Raw genomic sequence first — 17,495 nt, 5'->3', positions numbered from 1 at the left:
GGTATAATATAAATTAGTAAAACAAAACTATTACACATTAAATGTACTTAGAAGTTCTCAAAATGCAATATTCATACCGCTCTAAAACTTAATTTATTATTATCGTTACATCTAGACTAATATATAAATATACAGTGGTTTTTACGGATATTCCGTTCAAACTACTAAACCATGCATCCGATTGACTTGAACTTTACTTAATGGATAGGCTAATATTTATATGAGTGTTGGACTCCCTAATAATAATGACAACAAATAAAAATGTTAATTTTAAATTCCCAGCGAAGCGGGTGAGTATGGCTAGTAAATTTATAAAGGTATTAAACAGATCCTACGAGTATTATATCTATACACGATGTCTGCATTCTGGCAACTAATTATAAAATAGCCGAAGACCGACATGTTACAATAAATACTTCTCACAAGTCGTCAAAAGTAATGTTACGCCGGTAAGAGCAACGCCATCTATAGTCGAATTCCACAAGTGTATCAAGATACCATTCTTGAGAATGTAGTGAAGCCCCTTAACAACACCATGTTCAATAATCAAGAATGGTCCTTCCAGCAAGACTCGGCGCCAGGCCATAAAGCTCGGTCTACGCAGTCTTGGTTGGAAACGAACGTTTCGGACTTCATCAGAGCTGAAGACTGGCCGTCGTCTAGTCCCGATCTTAATCCGCTGGATTATGATTTATGGTCAGTTTTAGAGAGTACGGCTTGCTCTAAACGCCATGATAATTTGGAGTCCCTAAAACAATCCGTACGATTAGCAGTGAAAATTTTTCCCATGGAAAGAGTGCGTGGTTCTATTGATAACTGGCCTCAACGTTTAAAGGACTGTATTGCAGACAATGGAGACCACTTCGAATAAGCTTTTTATACTTTAAATTGTTTTATATTTATGTATTAAACTAACACACTGTAAAAGTAATAAATGTATTTGCCATAGATTTTTTTGTTTTCCTTTGTAACAGTATTTATGGCCAGACTAAGTATAGATAATAGAATACATAAACGCTTAAATAAAAAATATTATTTTCATATCTCAACACAAATTAATTTGTCGATTAATTTTGCCTTTTTTACCGAAATATTGAACTAATTTCATTTTAAATCGTGTAGATGTACATCTAGTAAAAATTTATAATGATTAGAATTATTACTATACAGAAATCTATATAATACTAACCATTACTACGAGTCAAAAAGTCATCTCCGATGTGTAATCACATCCGATCGATCCGATCAACCCTAATGTGTATCTACAAATACCTACTATTTAAGTATTTATTGTGACTAACAGCATCATACCTACGATATACATTTCCCTGCTAGATTTTTCATGTCATCATTATATTTTTTTTAAAAATTCAAGTGAAAAGACATAGGTTTTTTTAATGTTTTAAAAATAATAAATGAAATATGTGAGGTCTTATAAGCACACTTGGCTCTATTAAAACTCTACTAATACTAACGCTAATACTTTTCATATCCCAGATCACTGTATCGATGTAACTGTGAATGCCGTGATGCCAGGCATCAGTCAGGTGAGTCTTTGAGACCCAATCTTCGGAGCGGGTCACGATTCACATCGGGTGGTAGACGCATTTAGGTAGGAGCCGGGTTCAGCCCGGACACAATTAATAATCAAATTCATATGAGATTTGAGACTCACTTAAAAATAATACACCAATTTCTAAAATATAGCCGTTTCCATAGTTGATGATAATCGTTTAATTAAATCAATAAAAACATCATTACAAAATTGATAATAAATATTAGTTTGTTTGGCACATTATATATTGGTTTTACTTAAATATTAATCAACATTTAGGTCTTAACGTTGGCACTGTGGAATTGTTTATGAATATTATACATATGAGTCGACTATTATCAAAGCCGGCAATGTGACTTTTGGACAATTATTGGGAAATCAGGAAAACGAATTATTGACTTTGTATTCCATTGGCAGTCACAAAACTCTTCTGAACGACATCTTAGATAAATAACAGGTTAAGTTAATACTTTATTTAATACAGGTTTTGAACCGTATTCTTTGAAGGAGACGATTATATTCAAATCAATCTGTATTGACATATCAATAACATTTTTTTGTCCAAATGCACAGATTGCCACCTTTGATAATAGACGACTCATATATCCATTTTAATTACTTCACATTACAAAAGTATATAAATGCGCTACCCTTTTTTAACAACACTAGCTATATCTAGCGGTATTGCCTGCATTGAAAAATATCTAAAAATACAATGGACTAATAAACGGTGGGAGCTACGAATAAATGACTTATTATTTATTCGTAGGTTTGGACCTACTTTTTTCCTACCTATTGCTATATAGTAACCTCGTGTGCTGTACCGATTGTGTTAACTGCACTGGAAGTGTAGGCGAGCTTAATGGAGTCAGTATGGGACTTTGCTAACATTGCACTTACCCTTATTGAAGATTGACCAACTTTACACATTAATCACAACCCTTTTATAAGCTTTATAAGTTACTAAACACCCACGTGCATCCATAAATGGGTGGTTTTAGTTGGTTTACGAGCTCAAACACATAAATTAACATCATAACCTAAATGCCTTCTCCCACTTAGAAACATAGGCGAATTCTTAATTGGAAGACGACCATCTCACCCTTCAAAACCGGACGTAAGTACAATATGCCTTAACACCGGTGCATGCCGTTTTTTGTTTGCAGTACGATGGTATAATTCTCAAAGCATGATACTGCTCATTTTCCGGGGAATCGCTTAGTCGCCTTTACCACATTCAGGAAGAGATTGGGTGGTGTTCGTTCAGACAACAAGCCAAACATTGGACAACTACAGTGCAACCTCGATATGACAAATCGGAAGGGAATAAGTACACATTCGTTAGTATATCAAGTAATTCGGTAAACTGAATTTTGTTATAGTAGTTAGATTGGCCTACCATTTGTTATAACGACGTAAAAAAATAATAGTTTTATTCACCTCAACATTAAGTAGGTATGTACTCATCTTGTTATAATGAACAACTAAATAAATGTAAACACATTTTTATCAAATTACTGTAGGTGTTTTCTATTTAAAAACAATTAGGTAGGTAGATAACAGTTTTTCTCAAACCTGTCGCAACTGATTCACTTACTATGGGATTAAAGGTCATATTTGTGGTAACGTTATATAGAGGTTTTGAATTGACAAAATTGCTTTAATTAGATATTTACAATTTTTTTGATAGTTGAAAATTCGTTATAAAGAGGTTGTTGGCAAGAAATCTTCGCAATGTAAAAGTATACACTAATTTATTTATTTGTTACTGCTTAGATGGGTGGACGAGCTCACAGCCCACCTGGTGTTAAGTGGTTACTGGAGCCCATACACATCTACAACGTAAATGCGCCACCCACTTTGAGATATAAGTCCTAAGGTCTCAGTATAGTTAACGGCTGCCCCACCCTTCAAACCGAATTACTGCTTCACGGCAGAAATAGGCAGGGTGGTCGTAACCGTGGTACCTACCCGTGCGGACTCACAAGAGGGCCTACGAGGGCGGCACTGATAATTTCGGGAATTAACGAAGTGACACAACATTAATATTTAAAAATGTATTTATTGCTTTTCGAAGTATTCTCCGCGAAATTTGACACATTTTTCCATACGATGGAACCAATCATTGAAGCAACCATTCCATTCGAAGTTGGGGTCTCCAAAATGGCCGTTTTGTAGGCGTCCACAGCTTCTTCAGGTGAAGAAAATCTCTGTCCACGCAATTTATTCTTTATTTTAGGGAAAGTATAGAAATCATTAGGGCTTAGGTAGGGGCTGTACGGCGGATGGTCTAATAATTCTATATATATAGAATAGGGAAAACAACTTTTTTACACCTAATTGTTCATGCAAGATTATTTGTATTTGACTCATGCCAATGTCTAAAGTTGCCTGAATTTCGCGGTATGTCACATGTCGATCTTCCTCAATCAGCTTACGCACAGCATCGACGTTTTCTTGGGTGACTGCAGTTTTTGGACGACCTTGACGGGGATCATCACTGAGCTTGACACGTCCACGTTGAAACTCAGCAAACCAGCGATAAATTGTGGTTTTGGATGGGGCTTCATCACCAAATGCAGAAATCATCCGGTCAACACACTGTTTTTGTGTTAAACCACTTCGAAAGTCATAATAAATCATCGCTCTTGAATTTTCCCGAGTCAATTCCATTTTCTCAACGACTAAACAAGTTTGACAAAACCTCGTGACAAGACCGATAATCTTTTTAAAAAAAAAAAAATGGTATTCGATTTTTAAAACCAAGGAGTTTTCAATTAAAAAGATTTTAATATGACAGGAACAGTGGAAATATTCCATTCCCGATACTTTTAGTGCAGCCTAGTACCACCAGTAATGACTCTTAAATTGACTCTTATGGACAATTCAAGAGGATAACGAAGAATTTGTTAAATCGAGGACGTCGTTATATTGAGGTTCGTTATAGTTGCACTGTATTATCCTATTATCGAAACAGGAAAGCACAAAGATAGTCTTGCAACGAGTTTTTAGTCACGGGATAATGAGTATCACCGCCGCCGCGCCGCTGCCATAGCGGAGCGTCGCTTATCTCAACTAGAGTACCTACCGATTACACAACATAGTACTTCTTTTAACCAGATACCTTGATACGTAAGATATTATTGACACAATAATATTTTCTGTGATAAACAAATTCATTTTGGTTTCCTTTATGTTGCAAATGATGCGACAAAAAAAAACCAGCAGCATAACGACAAGTTCTTTTATTTGTGCGAGAAAGCAGAAAGCGGGTAGTTTTTTTTCCTACCTATGCTGATAGCCTTGAGAGGTTATTTCAGCTTCACCCTAACGTTTGTAAGTGAGCTCACGGGGCTCAAACCGGAGTGCTGCTGACACTGACCCTAGCAAGAGTAGTGCTTCGCAGAATCTACCACCGGATCGGAAACACGACCCACTGAGAAGATCCGGCGAGAAACTCAGTGGGCTGTGTCTATGGGTTAATTCGCTCGTCGAGCCCTTCGTCGCAAGCGACGGGTTCGACGAGGACGGTGACCGGAGCCGGGTAGAAATGGCTGGCAAGGCTTGTTTTATTAACACTATCCCCACTTCGTTGGCTTTCTCTAGTGGCAGTGGCAGAAGGGGGCGTGTTAACATGGCTTAGCGGCATGGCTGGCGGTAGGGCATGGCAGCTGACGTCACGTCCGTTACATTTAATTGAAAACGAAACACGACCCTTTCACTGCTCTGACAAGAGTTTGGACTAAAGTTTTTTTGTAAATCCTTCCTAGATCTTAAAGATGACTTGCTATAGTACTATTTTAATGGACTTAGACTTAACCCACACTGATGCCTTCCTATCATCCAGGCTCGGCATTGGCAAGCTACGCCAAAGTGCCGCGCATATGACCTATCTCGGTATTTATCTGAAGCGCGAGCGAGCGATCACACCACTGTGTATTCTGATGAAAACATTGTAATACAGAAAAAACGAATAATATCTTTCGGTATTTGAAAATCTAAATTATAGTGTAAATGTATATTGAATAATAAAATGTAAGTCAAGGGAACAAAAACGAATGAAGTAAAAGAAACATCAAAAGAATGGCATGTTGCAATGGACATGCTAGTGAAAATATAACCCAAATACAGTTAAAGGTTGGTAGGGGGTTTACTAAAGATAGACAGCAATGGAAGATGTTAGAAAAGGCCTATGCCTATAGGCACACTGAACCGATAGACATTCTGTAAAAAATAAATCATCTATATACCTATATAAAAATGAATTGCTGTTCGTTAGTCTCCCTAAAACTCGAGAACGGCCGGACCGATTTGGTTAACTTTGGTCTTGAATTATTTGTGGAAGTCCAAAGAAGGTTTAAAAGGTTAATAAATATGAAAATCCTCGGAATTAAATAAAAATAACAATTTTGTTTTCCCTTTCATGTGTCCCCCGTCGGACGGATTCATTTTGTTTGTTTTAATTTTATTTTATACAGAAGTTTCGGACTTTTATTTATCGATTGAGGCAATACGAAGTCTGCCGGGTCAGCTAGTCATAAACAAAAAGTTCAGGTTAAAAGGCTAATTGATTGATTGATTTCTACTTTTACATATTCGACTTTTTGAAGGTGATACTGTCAAAAAATGTTTCAATGACAAACTGATAACAGCTCTCTCAAATACCTACCTCTTGACCTACACATAAACCTATTTAGACTAAAAAGCAGAGATTCGGTCGACATCCCGCGATCTCTTGAACAATAATTACTTGAGCATAATTCCGTGATATTACTTCTAACTTCACACCGAACTCACAATGTTCACCCTAATATCATACCACCCACAAAAGCTGTTATTTCGTTTCGATCTCTCAAGGGGTCGTTATAATTAGGCGTTGTCCTGACAACAGCCGGGTCTCGCTCCCTACGAGGCGTGGCGACACGTGGAAATTTTCAGGAAACTCATACATTATTTATTAGGTATTTACCTTACAAAGGCATCTTCCTATGCTAATTTTTCAACTTAGGCCACACAGACACGCGATCAATACGGATTTTTCTCTCAACGTCGTTACTAGTCGTGTGGTGTAACTAAATCTTATAAATCAAACAACGTAATAAAAGCCGCATTATTTTATTATTTGTCAATATCTTCATTAAGCACAAAACTGCTTGTTTTAGCTTTATGTAGATAGACAGTGTTAAGATATAAGGTCCATGATTTTTGATCCATTGAAAGGATAAAAAAGACGAGATGATGGGCGGTATTGAGAAGAAGTAGAGGAACAGACGACCTGGTACTACTGGCAATAAAGTGTTCGATGCGAATACAGAGGCCAGGTAAATGTGGCGTACTATGAGAGATTTACTTCAAGCATTAAAGATACGGGCCGATGATAATTAAAGTACTTCAAACCTTAACACAAATATCTGCCGATATCATTCTCATGACCTCTACACGGGTGCTGGGACAAACCATAAAACCTAATCCGGGAAACAAAAGCAATAACAATATTCAAACAACAAAATTCAAATTAATAGAGTCTCCTTCGAATCCCGTTGGGTTAGTTATCATAATCCACAATTTCTTGGTCAATTTTATGGTAATGTATGATGTAGTACTGCTGCATTGAATAATTCAGATCGGAATGACGCAAGCGACTGCAAAAAGCGTCATGTTTTGTGGAAAAAAAAACAAAACACATTTTACATTTAAATCTAATCTGGTTATGCTTCCGCTGTGTGTTCGAATGACCTAGTGTACTTTAGTACTCTATACAATTACCCGATAATTAAAAACGTTCCAATTTAAGAAAATAAAACCGTGTGCGACTTATTTATGTACGCACGTAAAAAGTTATATTGCCGTAATTTTTTAGCAAAAACTTTATATCCCTTTTTACGAAAATTTCGCGGACGGAGGAGTATGAAAGTTTCCACACTTATAGAGAATATAGAGGAGAAGTGCACAATGCTAATATTTTTTTAAAATAATGCATAAAAGATACATTAAATCAATAAAGAAAACATTACACACACCACATACCATGTATTTGACGCACACACGCATGCTATTTTTTTAATGTCAAACTTTAGTTCTTGACGTCTGTGGTCAAAATTGAGAATAGATTAAATATTGTTTGTCTTTATTAATATTTTTTTTAGTGTAGCCTTGGCGAAATTTGTGATTATAGTATGTGTACAAACTTACAATTCCAATTAATTATAGTCGAATTTCGACTACTGCGGGACCTCTAGTACATATAAACACGTAACTTCGTTAGATACTAGAAATACACTTCGAGAATTTAGTGGCTAACGGAACCCAGAGACACGAATGTCGCTATCCACCTCAACCCTTGAGGCCGAAGTCTCAACTGCGCCCTATGACGCTGGGTTAACTGTCATTACTGGTGGTAGGATTTCTTGTGAGTCCGCACGGGTAGATATCACCACCCTGCCTATTTCTGCCGTGAAGCAGTAATGCGTTTCAGTTTGAAGGGTGGGGCAGCCGTTGTAACTATACTGAGACTTTAGAACTCATATCTCAAGGTGGGTGGCGGCAATTACTTTGTAGATGTCTATAGGCTCCGGTAAGCACTTAACACCAATTGGGCTGTGAGCATGTCCACCATCTATGCAATAAAAATTAAATAAGCCCTCTACTCACTGTGACTTGCTTGAATCTATTTTGATCCTAAATCAAACTGGTGCTTACATACCAGTTGTTAGCTCCCTTGTATAAGAAAAACTTTAAGAATATAAAATAAAATAAAAACCTAGAAATACACCGTTACTGGCATAGAAACAAAACTGAAGAACCTCTGATGGCTAATTCTAAGTAAAACTAGACTTTCGAATGCTGGTCTGTGGGTATATGAAGATATACAATTGAACCTTGACCTGGTAGTAAATTGATGTCAAATAATACATCTCTCAGCAAAATTATGTATATTTTTTTACACTATAGTTGGCTCGGTAATGTTTTTATGTAACATGAAAAATATATGACAGGATCACTTAATAATAGTTAATTTGGTTTGCTGATATTGACAACTAATATTATGAGTCAAATAATGTAATGAAAGACATAGGCTTTATATAAAGACCTAAAAATTCCTTTAATAACTTAAATGGCATTATAATTTTATGAGTTATGTAAGTACATAGATCACCGATGGACATGTCAATAACTTGTCTACTAGTCCATCCCGTGAGCCATAGCTTATAGTTATAAAGAGATATAAAATATGTTTAGTAACATTTTTTAACCTGCACATTGTGCACCATTTATAATGTTAATTACTCACAACACACTTTTATAAATAGACATTAAAAAGTACATGGAAGAATTAATGATAAAGTATTGTTTTTTTAATTTTATTAGAAAAATAATACTTAATAGTGATGCATGAGCAAAAACTGCTGTATAATTAGGAGGCAGTGAATGAGATATTCATTGATTATTACTATTTTCCAAATATTGTCACCTATCCTATGAATGAGTAAAGATCTGTAGAATCCACGTGGTTCTGCTAATCAATTAAAAAATGGAAATGTCCATTATCATAAAATTACTAAACTTATAATAAAAATTATTGTTATATTTACAAATTATGTAGATAACAAAAAAATTATAATAATAATATAAAAAGTTATTCCACTTAAATATCAACAGTCATTCATTATCATTAAAATATGGTACAAATATAAATAGATAAAAATCAACACAATACACAGTTAAGAACAACATTAAAACAGTTGTCGACTCAGTTAAAACTACCATTAAGGTATACGTGCTGAAGTAAGCTCCCTCCGGATTTTTGCCACCATCTCTCGCAACTCCTGGGCTAGAACCCGAGGGAGGCCAAGTGCATCAACAGCTTCCACATTCCTCAACCGCACTGCTACACATAACATGGCTACTCTCCTCAGCTGTCGCACCGGTACAGTAATATTCCAATTAGTCCTAAACAAGACCTGACCGACAATGGGAGGTGGTCGAAATATCTCCTTATTGTTTATCACGAAGACGTCTGTGGTTGCAGCATCAGAAAACTCCCAAGGATGGGTGACAAACGTATTAATATCGAAAAAGTCAGTCGGGTCGAGATTGATGTAATGCTGCTTCCTACCTTGGAAGTCCCTCCACCAGACCGCCACTGGCCTGGAGGAACGGTTCGTGAAGCGGATGAATGCCCGTCGCGACGACACAAGAGATTTCACGACTACTCGCTCTCCTTTGTCATTTACTTCGTAAATTAAATTAGAATCGGTGGTCCCGACTCCGTACATTTTGGTAACCCTGTTGTGCCAATCGAAAGCTCTTGCTGTCGGCTAACACATCTGTGTGTATATTAAAAATAATTTTACGCACTTCCGAACGTTCCCGGGTAAAGTTTTAGTCTGTCAAGGTGGCAGCTCTGAGTGACAACTCTGTGTTTTGTTTCCGATTTCAGATGTATTGATTTACAATGGCTGTGTGTGTTGCTGTTATCGGAAAAGATGTAAGTTTTTACACTTTCTTTTCATTATTGCAACTAAGAAAAAATGTTTTTAAGTCTTTGGGATTTATGTTTATCATAATTGTCAAAAATGACTGAAAATATTCAAAGAAAATCCACAAAACAACACTGTTATCAAAACTCATTAGTGACGTCATTCATTTGGCTACGTCAAAGTTGACAATGTCGTCAATACATAAAGCGAAGGGATACGGAACATACGAGAACAAAAGCAGTAAATAAAAATACTAACTCAACTTAGTCTCAGTCTCAGTCAGTACTTTAAAATATTAAGACAAATATAGATTAACACTATTTAGTACAATTGGTATCAGTGCTTGCAAAAAATATTATTTACTAGAAATGCTAACTTGAACTTGAAAGCATACAAAGGAATTACGGATATTAAGGATAAATGGGCAAAAAGCGGCCGAACTCATGCATGTGCTCATGCGTACCCATTCATATGATGTAATAATAAAGGATTAAACTCAGCCTAATATGAAAATTGCACATGAGTAAAATAGGTGTGCATAATTTGATACCATATTATATTGATAATATTGTTAATTTAAGTAATTTATTTGAATGAACTACATACGTTACAGTAATGATTATAAAACTAGAATTTATATTTTCAATACAGTGGACACTCACATATAGACCGCTAAAATATAAATAAAAATATAATAATTTGAAAACATAAGTTATAATATAACTGTAATTATCTACACAAGAATACATCGCTACTATTTTAAAGAGGGGAGTTATTAAAAGTTCCTCGTTCATGCTAATAACCCTATTATATTCTGTATTATTTTATTTATTTATTTATAACTTCATATACTAGACAGTATAAAGGCGGATTTAATGCCATAGGCATTCTCTGACAGTCTACCTTAGGGGTTAATTGTTTATGTTTTTTTTTCTCAGCAATATCATTCTAACGTAACTCCTTTGGTTGTATTATTTTCAGAATTCGCCGTTGTACATTGGTGGCATCGGCAACGATACCAGCAGCGACAATGAGCTGTCCCGGCAGTGGCTCGTGCACACGGCGCTGGACGCCCTGGAGGAGAGGCTCACCACTGCGAACCCTAACAATTCAGGAACGAACACAACCACTGCCCGAACTGATCTGCGGGACTTGTATTTAGGATTACTGTTTTCCACAGATACTCATAAAATGTAAAATTAAACTAAATTAACCGATCTAAATTAAATCAAGCCGAGTAACGAATATAAATAAATTTAATTATCTGTACGCAATTAAATGTGGCCGAACATTGATATTTCTTTCTAAAAATGGAACTGGACTGCCAGCAATCATTAGCTATTATTATCATTACCTAGCATATATATAAACTATCTTTTTTAGTTACGGCTACGTCACAAATACTCGTATCAAACTGGTTCTGGTGACCAGCTCCACGTCGCCGAGCGGCAGTAACATCAGGGATGCCGAAGTAAGGACGGCGCTGCGCAGGCTGCACGCTCTGTACGCTGACGCCATATGCAATCCATTCCATTTACCCGGTGATCAAATTACTTCACCGTAAGTTCTGTGCTCTCTCTTTAACAAAATCAGTATTCTTGGTGGTAGGACCACTTGTGATGGTGGTAGGACCTCTTGTGAATCTGCGCGGGTAGGCACCACCACCCTGCCTATTTCTGCCGTGAAGCAGTAATGTGTTTCGGTTTGAACGGTGATGGCAGCCGTTTTAAGTATACTAAGATTTTAGAACTTATATCTCAAGGTGGGTGGCGCATTTACGTCGTAGATGGCTATGGGCTCCAGTTACTACTTAACACCAGGTGGGCTGTGAGCTCGTCCACCCATCTAAGCAATAAAAAAAATTACACCGATATTCATAATTTGAGTTAACCAAGATTTCTTCTTATTAATTTTTGCGTTTACGCGTGTATTTTCGGGTTTGGGTAGCCATTTTTTAAATACGAATTTGCTCAAACATATCTGAAATATCGTTGAGCATGCTCAGAATCTTTATGTCCCTTTTAATGGATCTTCGTTCCAAGGAAAATAGAGATATAATCGTACATTCTCTATTTCATCGTCCAACACTTGTTCTAATTTATAAGTTCTTTTTTTTTCGAATTTATTCACTCGAAATTTAGAAGCTTTTAGAATGAAAATCTCTGACCTTCAGTCAAACATATAGGATTTTATTGTTGGTAAGTTTGTTGAATAAAATATTGGTATTCAAACGTTACCTCTTTAACGTTTTACAGGAAATTCGACAAGCAAGTCAAGAATATAATGCTCAACAATGTTTGAACCTTGAAGAAAATTAAATTATTTAAAGTAGCTAAACATTGTCTGTATTTGTACATGTCATATTGTTAAATAAAAAGTAAAATCTAACGTTCATATTTAGTGTCTACTCAAGTAAAGATTTTAAATATTTAGATTTAAGTTTTGTTTCATTTAAAAGTGGTTTCCATTTCTTGGCTCTGCCCCTGGCATTGCTGAAGTCCATGGGCGACGGTAACCACTTACCATCAGGTAGGCCGTATGCTCGTCTACCTACAAGGACAATAAAAAGAAATTGTGTATCTGCAAAATAAAAAGAATAATTGGTATTTACACTAAGGGTACTGCACTAAGGTTATTGATTATTTAGGTGCTTTGACAATATTCGAACTGGGTTTTGGCATTCGACAATAAATGCTGCGACTCGTTTCATTGATGTGCAACACCTTGTCGGTTTGGCACTTGGAGCTCGTACTTATCTTTTTTTTTATTGCCCTTGTGGCATACAAGCATGCGGCCCACCTGCTGGTGAATGGTTACTATGGGGTCTTCTGCGTGAGTCTTGGTTCAAAACTATACACACTAAACATTCAACATAAACTTAGTCAATCGAGACAGGCGTGTGCGAGTAAATGTGACGTGAGCTTCGCGGTCAGAGGTCTGCGGACGACTGGCGCAGGAAACTGCGACGGCGCACCTCGCGCCGTTCACACAAAGACTTGTGAACTACGCAATCATGTGTAAGTCACCACAGTTACCGTCGCCCATGGACTTCAGCAATGCCAGCGGCGGAACCAAGCCGCTGCCAACCGTTAAATATTCTCCACAAGCCTCGTTTAAAGAAAGGTATGTAATAGCGCTCGGGAAACACCGTGGAGGGGAAGTTCATTCCAAAGGATGGTACGTGGGAGCCCCGGCCCAGAGATATCTTCGACTACGGCGTCAGAACAGCGGTACTTGGGCGTCTTTGTGGGTCGTTTGTTTTTGTATCGACGCATATGGAGATACTCGACCATCTCGTGGTTCACACGAAGACTAATTCGAGAGTATTCCTGAACTTACCTGTTGGAGGCAGCTGACTACGTCTATAAGGTGCCGTTTCCTTTCTCCTAACAGAGCAAAGTCCACGGTATACCCTATCATCTTATGCTGCTCATTGGCGGAGCAACCTAGGGGCCCTAGTCAGTCACGACGACGAATTTTAAGAGTGGTTCAATGAAATCAATTTGTAGATTGATTTATGATTTCAAACCTTTTGCCTAGTTAAATGGACAAGGTAGACAAAAAATTATGTCAAAATTGTCAGAAATACACCAATTGACAGATTTGACGTTTCTAGTTCTCTTTCAAAAGTTACTGAAACGTGAGGTTTCTCCGGTTCAGCGCTGAACAATTTTTGATTGAAAAGTTGTTTATCTCGGCCGGAATTCAACAAGCAACATGGTAAGTTACCTTCCCACAATTCAGTATGCATGTACGAATTTGAGAATTTATCTTTACTATTAAAGTACAAACAAAATAATTTGAGGTTAGATGTCGACACGTGTTAACAATGCAATGGTAGCCTATAATTTTCCTACCTATTTGTTGCTAATTGATTATGAAGTATAGCTATGTTTCTTAGGGCTTCTTACATTTCATACTTTTTAAATATGTATCGAATTTTAGTTTGTTCAGTTTTATCATTTGGCGCCACAAAAGTTTTTCTAATACATTTTTCATGTGTAGATTAAAGCTTTGTATGTACCTCTTAAAGCACAAGTGGAACTAAGTAGTTTTAAACTAGGAGTTTCTAATGAGTCCGCTCTATCAAAATGTACACTGTACGGGCATTGAATTAAATTTGCCTTTTCATTTTATCGTCTAAACTAAACATTAATACTGGTAATATATAATATATAAGCGATGGATCTAATGCTCAAACAGAACAAACTTCACCACAGGACTTGAATTTACAATTTATAAATGGTAGAGAGAAATTATTATCACACCATGCAATCAATCGCCTTTAGTTGGTACTACCGTGAGTCAACGAGGATATGTTTTTTACTTATCAGTGAAACTTGGTCACAGTCTGCTGTAACTCTAACAGCATGAATAATTATAGTATAAACTACTCATGAGCCATCTATTGCTTGTTGATGGTACTAAGACAGAATCCTACCCTGGAGTGCTAATAACAACTTCCCTACATTCAATCATGATCAAATGATTAGTTCAGGAATGCACAGAGGAGGATAAACAGACTTATATATTGATAGGTGAAAGGTTATTTGGTTTAAGTGATATTTTTGCCACTTTACAGGAGACCCATTTAAAGTTTAAAATTTGGAACAAATATCATGACAAAAAAACGTCTTCAGCTATTTGATTGGATGATTAAACGAAGTTCAATTCAAAACAGACTGTTGATGCTAATACCAAATAAAGATTCCTTTAATTAATTATAAAAATAAATATAGAGTCAACTATTATCAAAGCCGGCAATGTGACTATTGGACAATTATTGGTAAATCAGAAAAACAAATTATTGACTTTGTATTCCATTGGCAGTCACAAAACTCTTCTGAGCGACATCTTAGATAAATAACAGGTTAAATATTAACCTTTATTTAATGCAGGCTTTGAACCGTATTCTTTGAAGGAGACGATTATATTCAAATCAATCTGTATTGACATATCAATAACATTTTTTGTCCAAATGCACAGATTGCCACCTTTGATAATAGACGACTCAAATGTCGCTTAAACCAAATAGACTTTCATCCCTCTATATGATCAATTTATTTTATAACGACTAAGCATAGGATGAATCAGTTCCCACCTTCTGTGACTGTAGTCCATTTATTTCCATTCTAAAAAAAAAAATTTTAACCTGTATGGTTCAATGAAATACCTAATAATAACTGACCCTAGTCTTTAACAACTGGTGTGACAATAAGATGTTGTGTATTTTCAGGCAGCCGCTGTAGTGTCAGGCAAAGACATCGAGAAACCCCAGGCAGAGGTCTCCCCTATCCACCGCATCAGGATCACTCTTACTTCTCGCAATGTGCGCTCGCTCGAGAAGGTCTGTGCTGACCTAATCAATGGAGCCAAGAAACAGAAGCTGCGTGTAAAGGTAATTTATCTGAATTTTAATAGCATATAGAATTGTCATTGATTTTTTTGTCATAGACCTAATGAAAAATCTTACAGTGTAGATTCTCATTTATTATTTTTATCTTTGCTCTGAACTGTATTGTTTGAAGTTGTCAAATAATGAAAATAATAATATAATTTGGAATAAAGCATTATTATATATTTCGACGCTTGAAAGGCAAACGTGACTAAGCGACAATGGGTGAACTTTAGACTAATTTAAAGTTGAAATACCTGAAACAAATTCTATTTTGACAAATCTAGCTGTAGGATTGAAATCATTTTAATAGACCTAGAAATATTTTTTTTTGCGCATTGAATATGGTTATTGCCTATCATTTATGTACAAAGCAGTTATTGTCCCTTAGTCACGTTTGCCTTTCAAGCGTCGATTTGTTTTTGAAATAAGTTTTTACTCTGTTCTAAAATTAACATTATAATATTTTAAATTTAAATTAAATCTTTTCTATCAATGTCTGACTACTAATGTAAGGGAATTGGTTGAATTTCTTTATAAGTAGACTTAAATGTCTTAAAAAGACATAAGGTACTCGTAGTAATAAGTCTGTTGGGTCTACTGCGCTTAGATGAAGACACTACATTATGTATTAATGTTGTGTTCACCATGTAAGCGCTACAGAAATGACTGCTCAAAGTGCAGTGTGCAAGTACTTAGTATTGTATTCTGCTCATAGGGTAGCTACATTTTATAGCTGTAATTAATATAAGAAACTGTAGAAAAGTATGAGTAGGAATCTGCTGTCCATTGAGCCATTGTATTCAGATTTTCTGGATATAACAGGAAGACTTCACGGAGTGGGTGAAATTGTTCTATAGACAGATAGTCAAATTTTATTGTTTGGTACTGGTGGTAGGACTTCTTGTGAGTACGCACGGGTAGGTACCACCACCTTGTCTATTTCTGTTGTGAACAGTAATGCGTTTCGTTTTGAAGGCAGCCGTTGTATCTATACCATAGAACTCATATCTCAGGGTGGGTGGCGGCATTTACACTGTAGATGTCTATGAGCTCCAGTAACCACTCAAAACCAGGTGGGCTGTGAAAAAAAAAGCCTATCTAAGCAAAAAATAAAAACTTCCATAATTATATAACTGTTCTTAGCTCTGTGGGAACCGTTAGTAACTAAATGGGCTTTGCTGATCCATTCTGTCAATAGTACATAAAGTAAAACTTGTAATTTCGTTATGGACTTGACAGTATCATATTATAACTACTAAATCATTTTTATAATGAATACTTAATGATGGTTCCGTTATCTTTAATTCCAGGGCCCAGTCCGCATGCCAACCAAGATTCTGCGTATCACCACCCGGAAAACTCCTTGCGGTGAAGGTTCAAAGACCTGGGATCGTTTTCAGATGCGAATCCACAAGAGAGTGATCGACCTACACTCACCCTCTGAAATCGTGAAACAGATCACCTCAATTAACATCGAGCCCGGTGTAGAGGTTGAGGTGACCATCGCCGACGCGTAGGCAGAGCCGCCAATAAAATATTTTTGAAAAAAAAGCTGTTTTACTTGATTGCATGGGAGGGAACACCATTAGTACGTGCAGACCCGTGAAATATCATTATTAATTTATGTTTCCTGTTCAAAGGAAGTTAATTTCAGAAGCCAGTACCAATAAGACCTAAAAAGGTCCACTTACTTTGTTAAAACAACCTGAAAGACCGCAATGAGTCTTCCAGATGTTTCTATGGTACATTGACATAAAAAAAAACCAATGAAAAAGATAAAAAACGAGATTAGCAGACGTCAGCTGAGAAATTATCGTTTTGAACCAATCTGGATTAATATTAAATGAGTTTAATAATAACGCGGCGTGGTGCTTTTCTACACTTTTCATGCAATATATCTATGACATGCACATCCATAAGTATGTATGCATTGCAATGTGACTAACAGCACGGGGAACGCGCTATATACATAATATAGCGTATTGCAGGAGACGAAATCAATTGTCTGAATAATTCTAGGATGGTTCGTAAAATTCTGCCAGTGTATTCCTTGAGTTTATAC

The 17,495-nt window shown here is 36.4% G+C and overlaps 3 protein-coding genes across 3 annotated transcripts; 2 read left to right on the top strand and 1 right to left on the bottom strand.

Annotated features, from left to right (window-relative positions):
- Positions 1-8,470: 8,470 nt before the first annotated feature.
- Vhl (von Hippel-Lindau protein) lies at positions 8,471-9,850 on the bottom strand. Its single transcript, XM_028183041.2, has one exon. It carries the CDS (start codon positions 9,829-9,831, stop codon positions 9,322-9,324), a length of 510 nt encoding a protein of 169 aa, XP_028038842.1. The 5' UTR covers positions 9,832-9,850; the 3' UTR covers positions 8,471-9,321.
- A 52-nt stretch (positions 9,851-9,902) lies between these two features.
- LOC114249454 (trafficking protein particle complex subunit 2-like protein) lies at positions 9,903-12,429 on the top strand. The gene is made up of 4 exons (XM_028183042.2): positions 9,903-10,043; positions 11,017-11,228; positions 11,419-11,595; positions 12,291-12,429. Exons 1-4 carry the CDS (start codon positions 10,011-10,013, stop codon positions 12,334-12,336), a joined length of 468 nt encoding a protein of 155 aa, XP_028038843.1. The 5' UTR covers positions 9,903-10,010; the 3' UTR covers positions 12,337-12,429.
- A 1,186-nt stretch (positions 12,430-13,615) lies between these two features.
- On the top strand, positions 13,616-17,000 carry RpS20 (ribosomal protein S20). Its single transcript, XM_028183007.2, has 3 exons — positions 13,616-13,755; positions 15,272-15,433; positions 16,744-17,000. The coding sequence occupies exons 1-3, from the start codon at positions 13,753-13,755 to the stop codon at positions 16,948-16,950; spliced, it is 372 nt and encodes a 123-aa protein (XP_028038808.1). The 5' UTR covers positions 13,616-13,752; the 3' UTR covers positions 16,951-17,000.
- Positions 17,001-17,495: the final 495 nt, after the last annotated feature.

The sequence above is a fragment of the Bombyx mandarina genome, chromosome 20 (assembly GCF_030267445.1).
Source record: "Bombyx mandarina strain Sakado chromosome 20, ASM3026744v2".
Classification (NCBI taxonomy): domain Eukaryota; kingdom Metazoa; phylum Arthropoda; class Insecta; order Lepidoptera; family Bombycidae; genus Bombyx; species Bombyx mandarina.
This window is presented reverse-complemented; position numbering and strand designations above follow the sequence as displayed.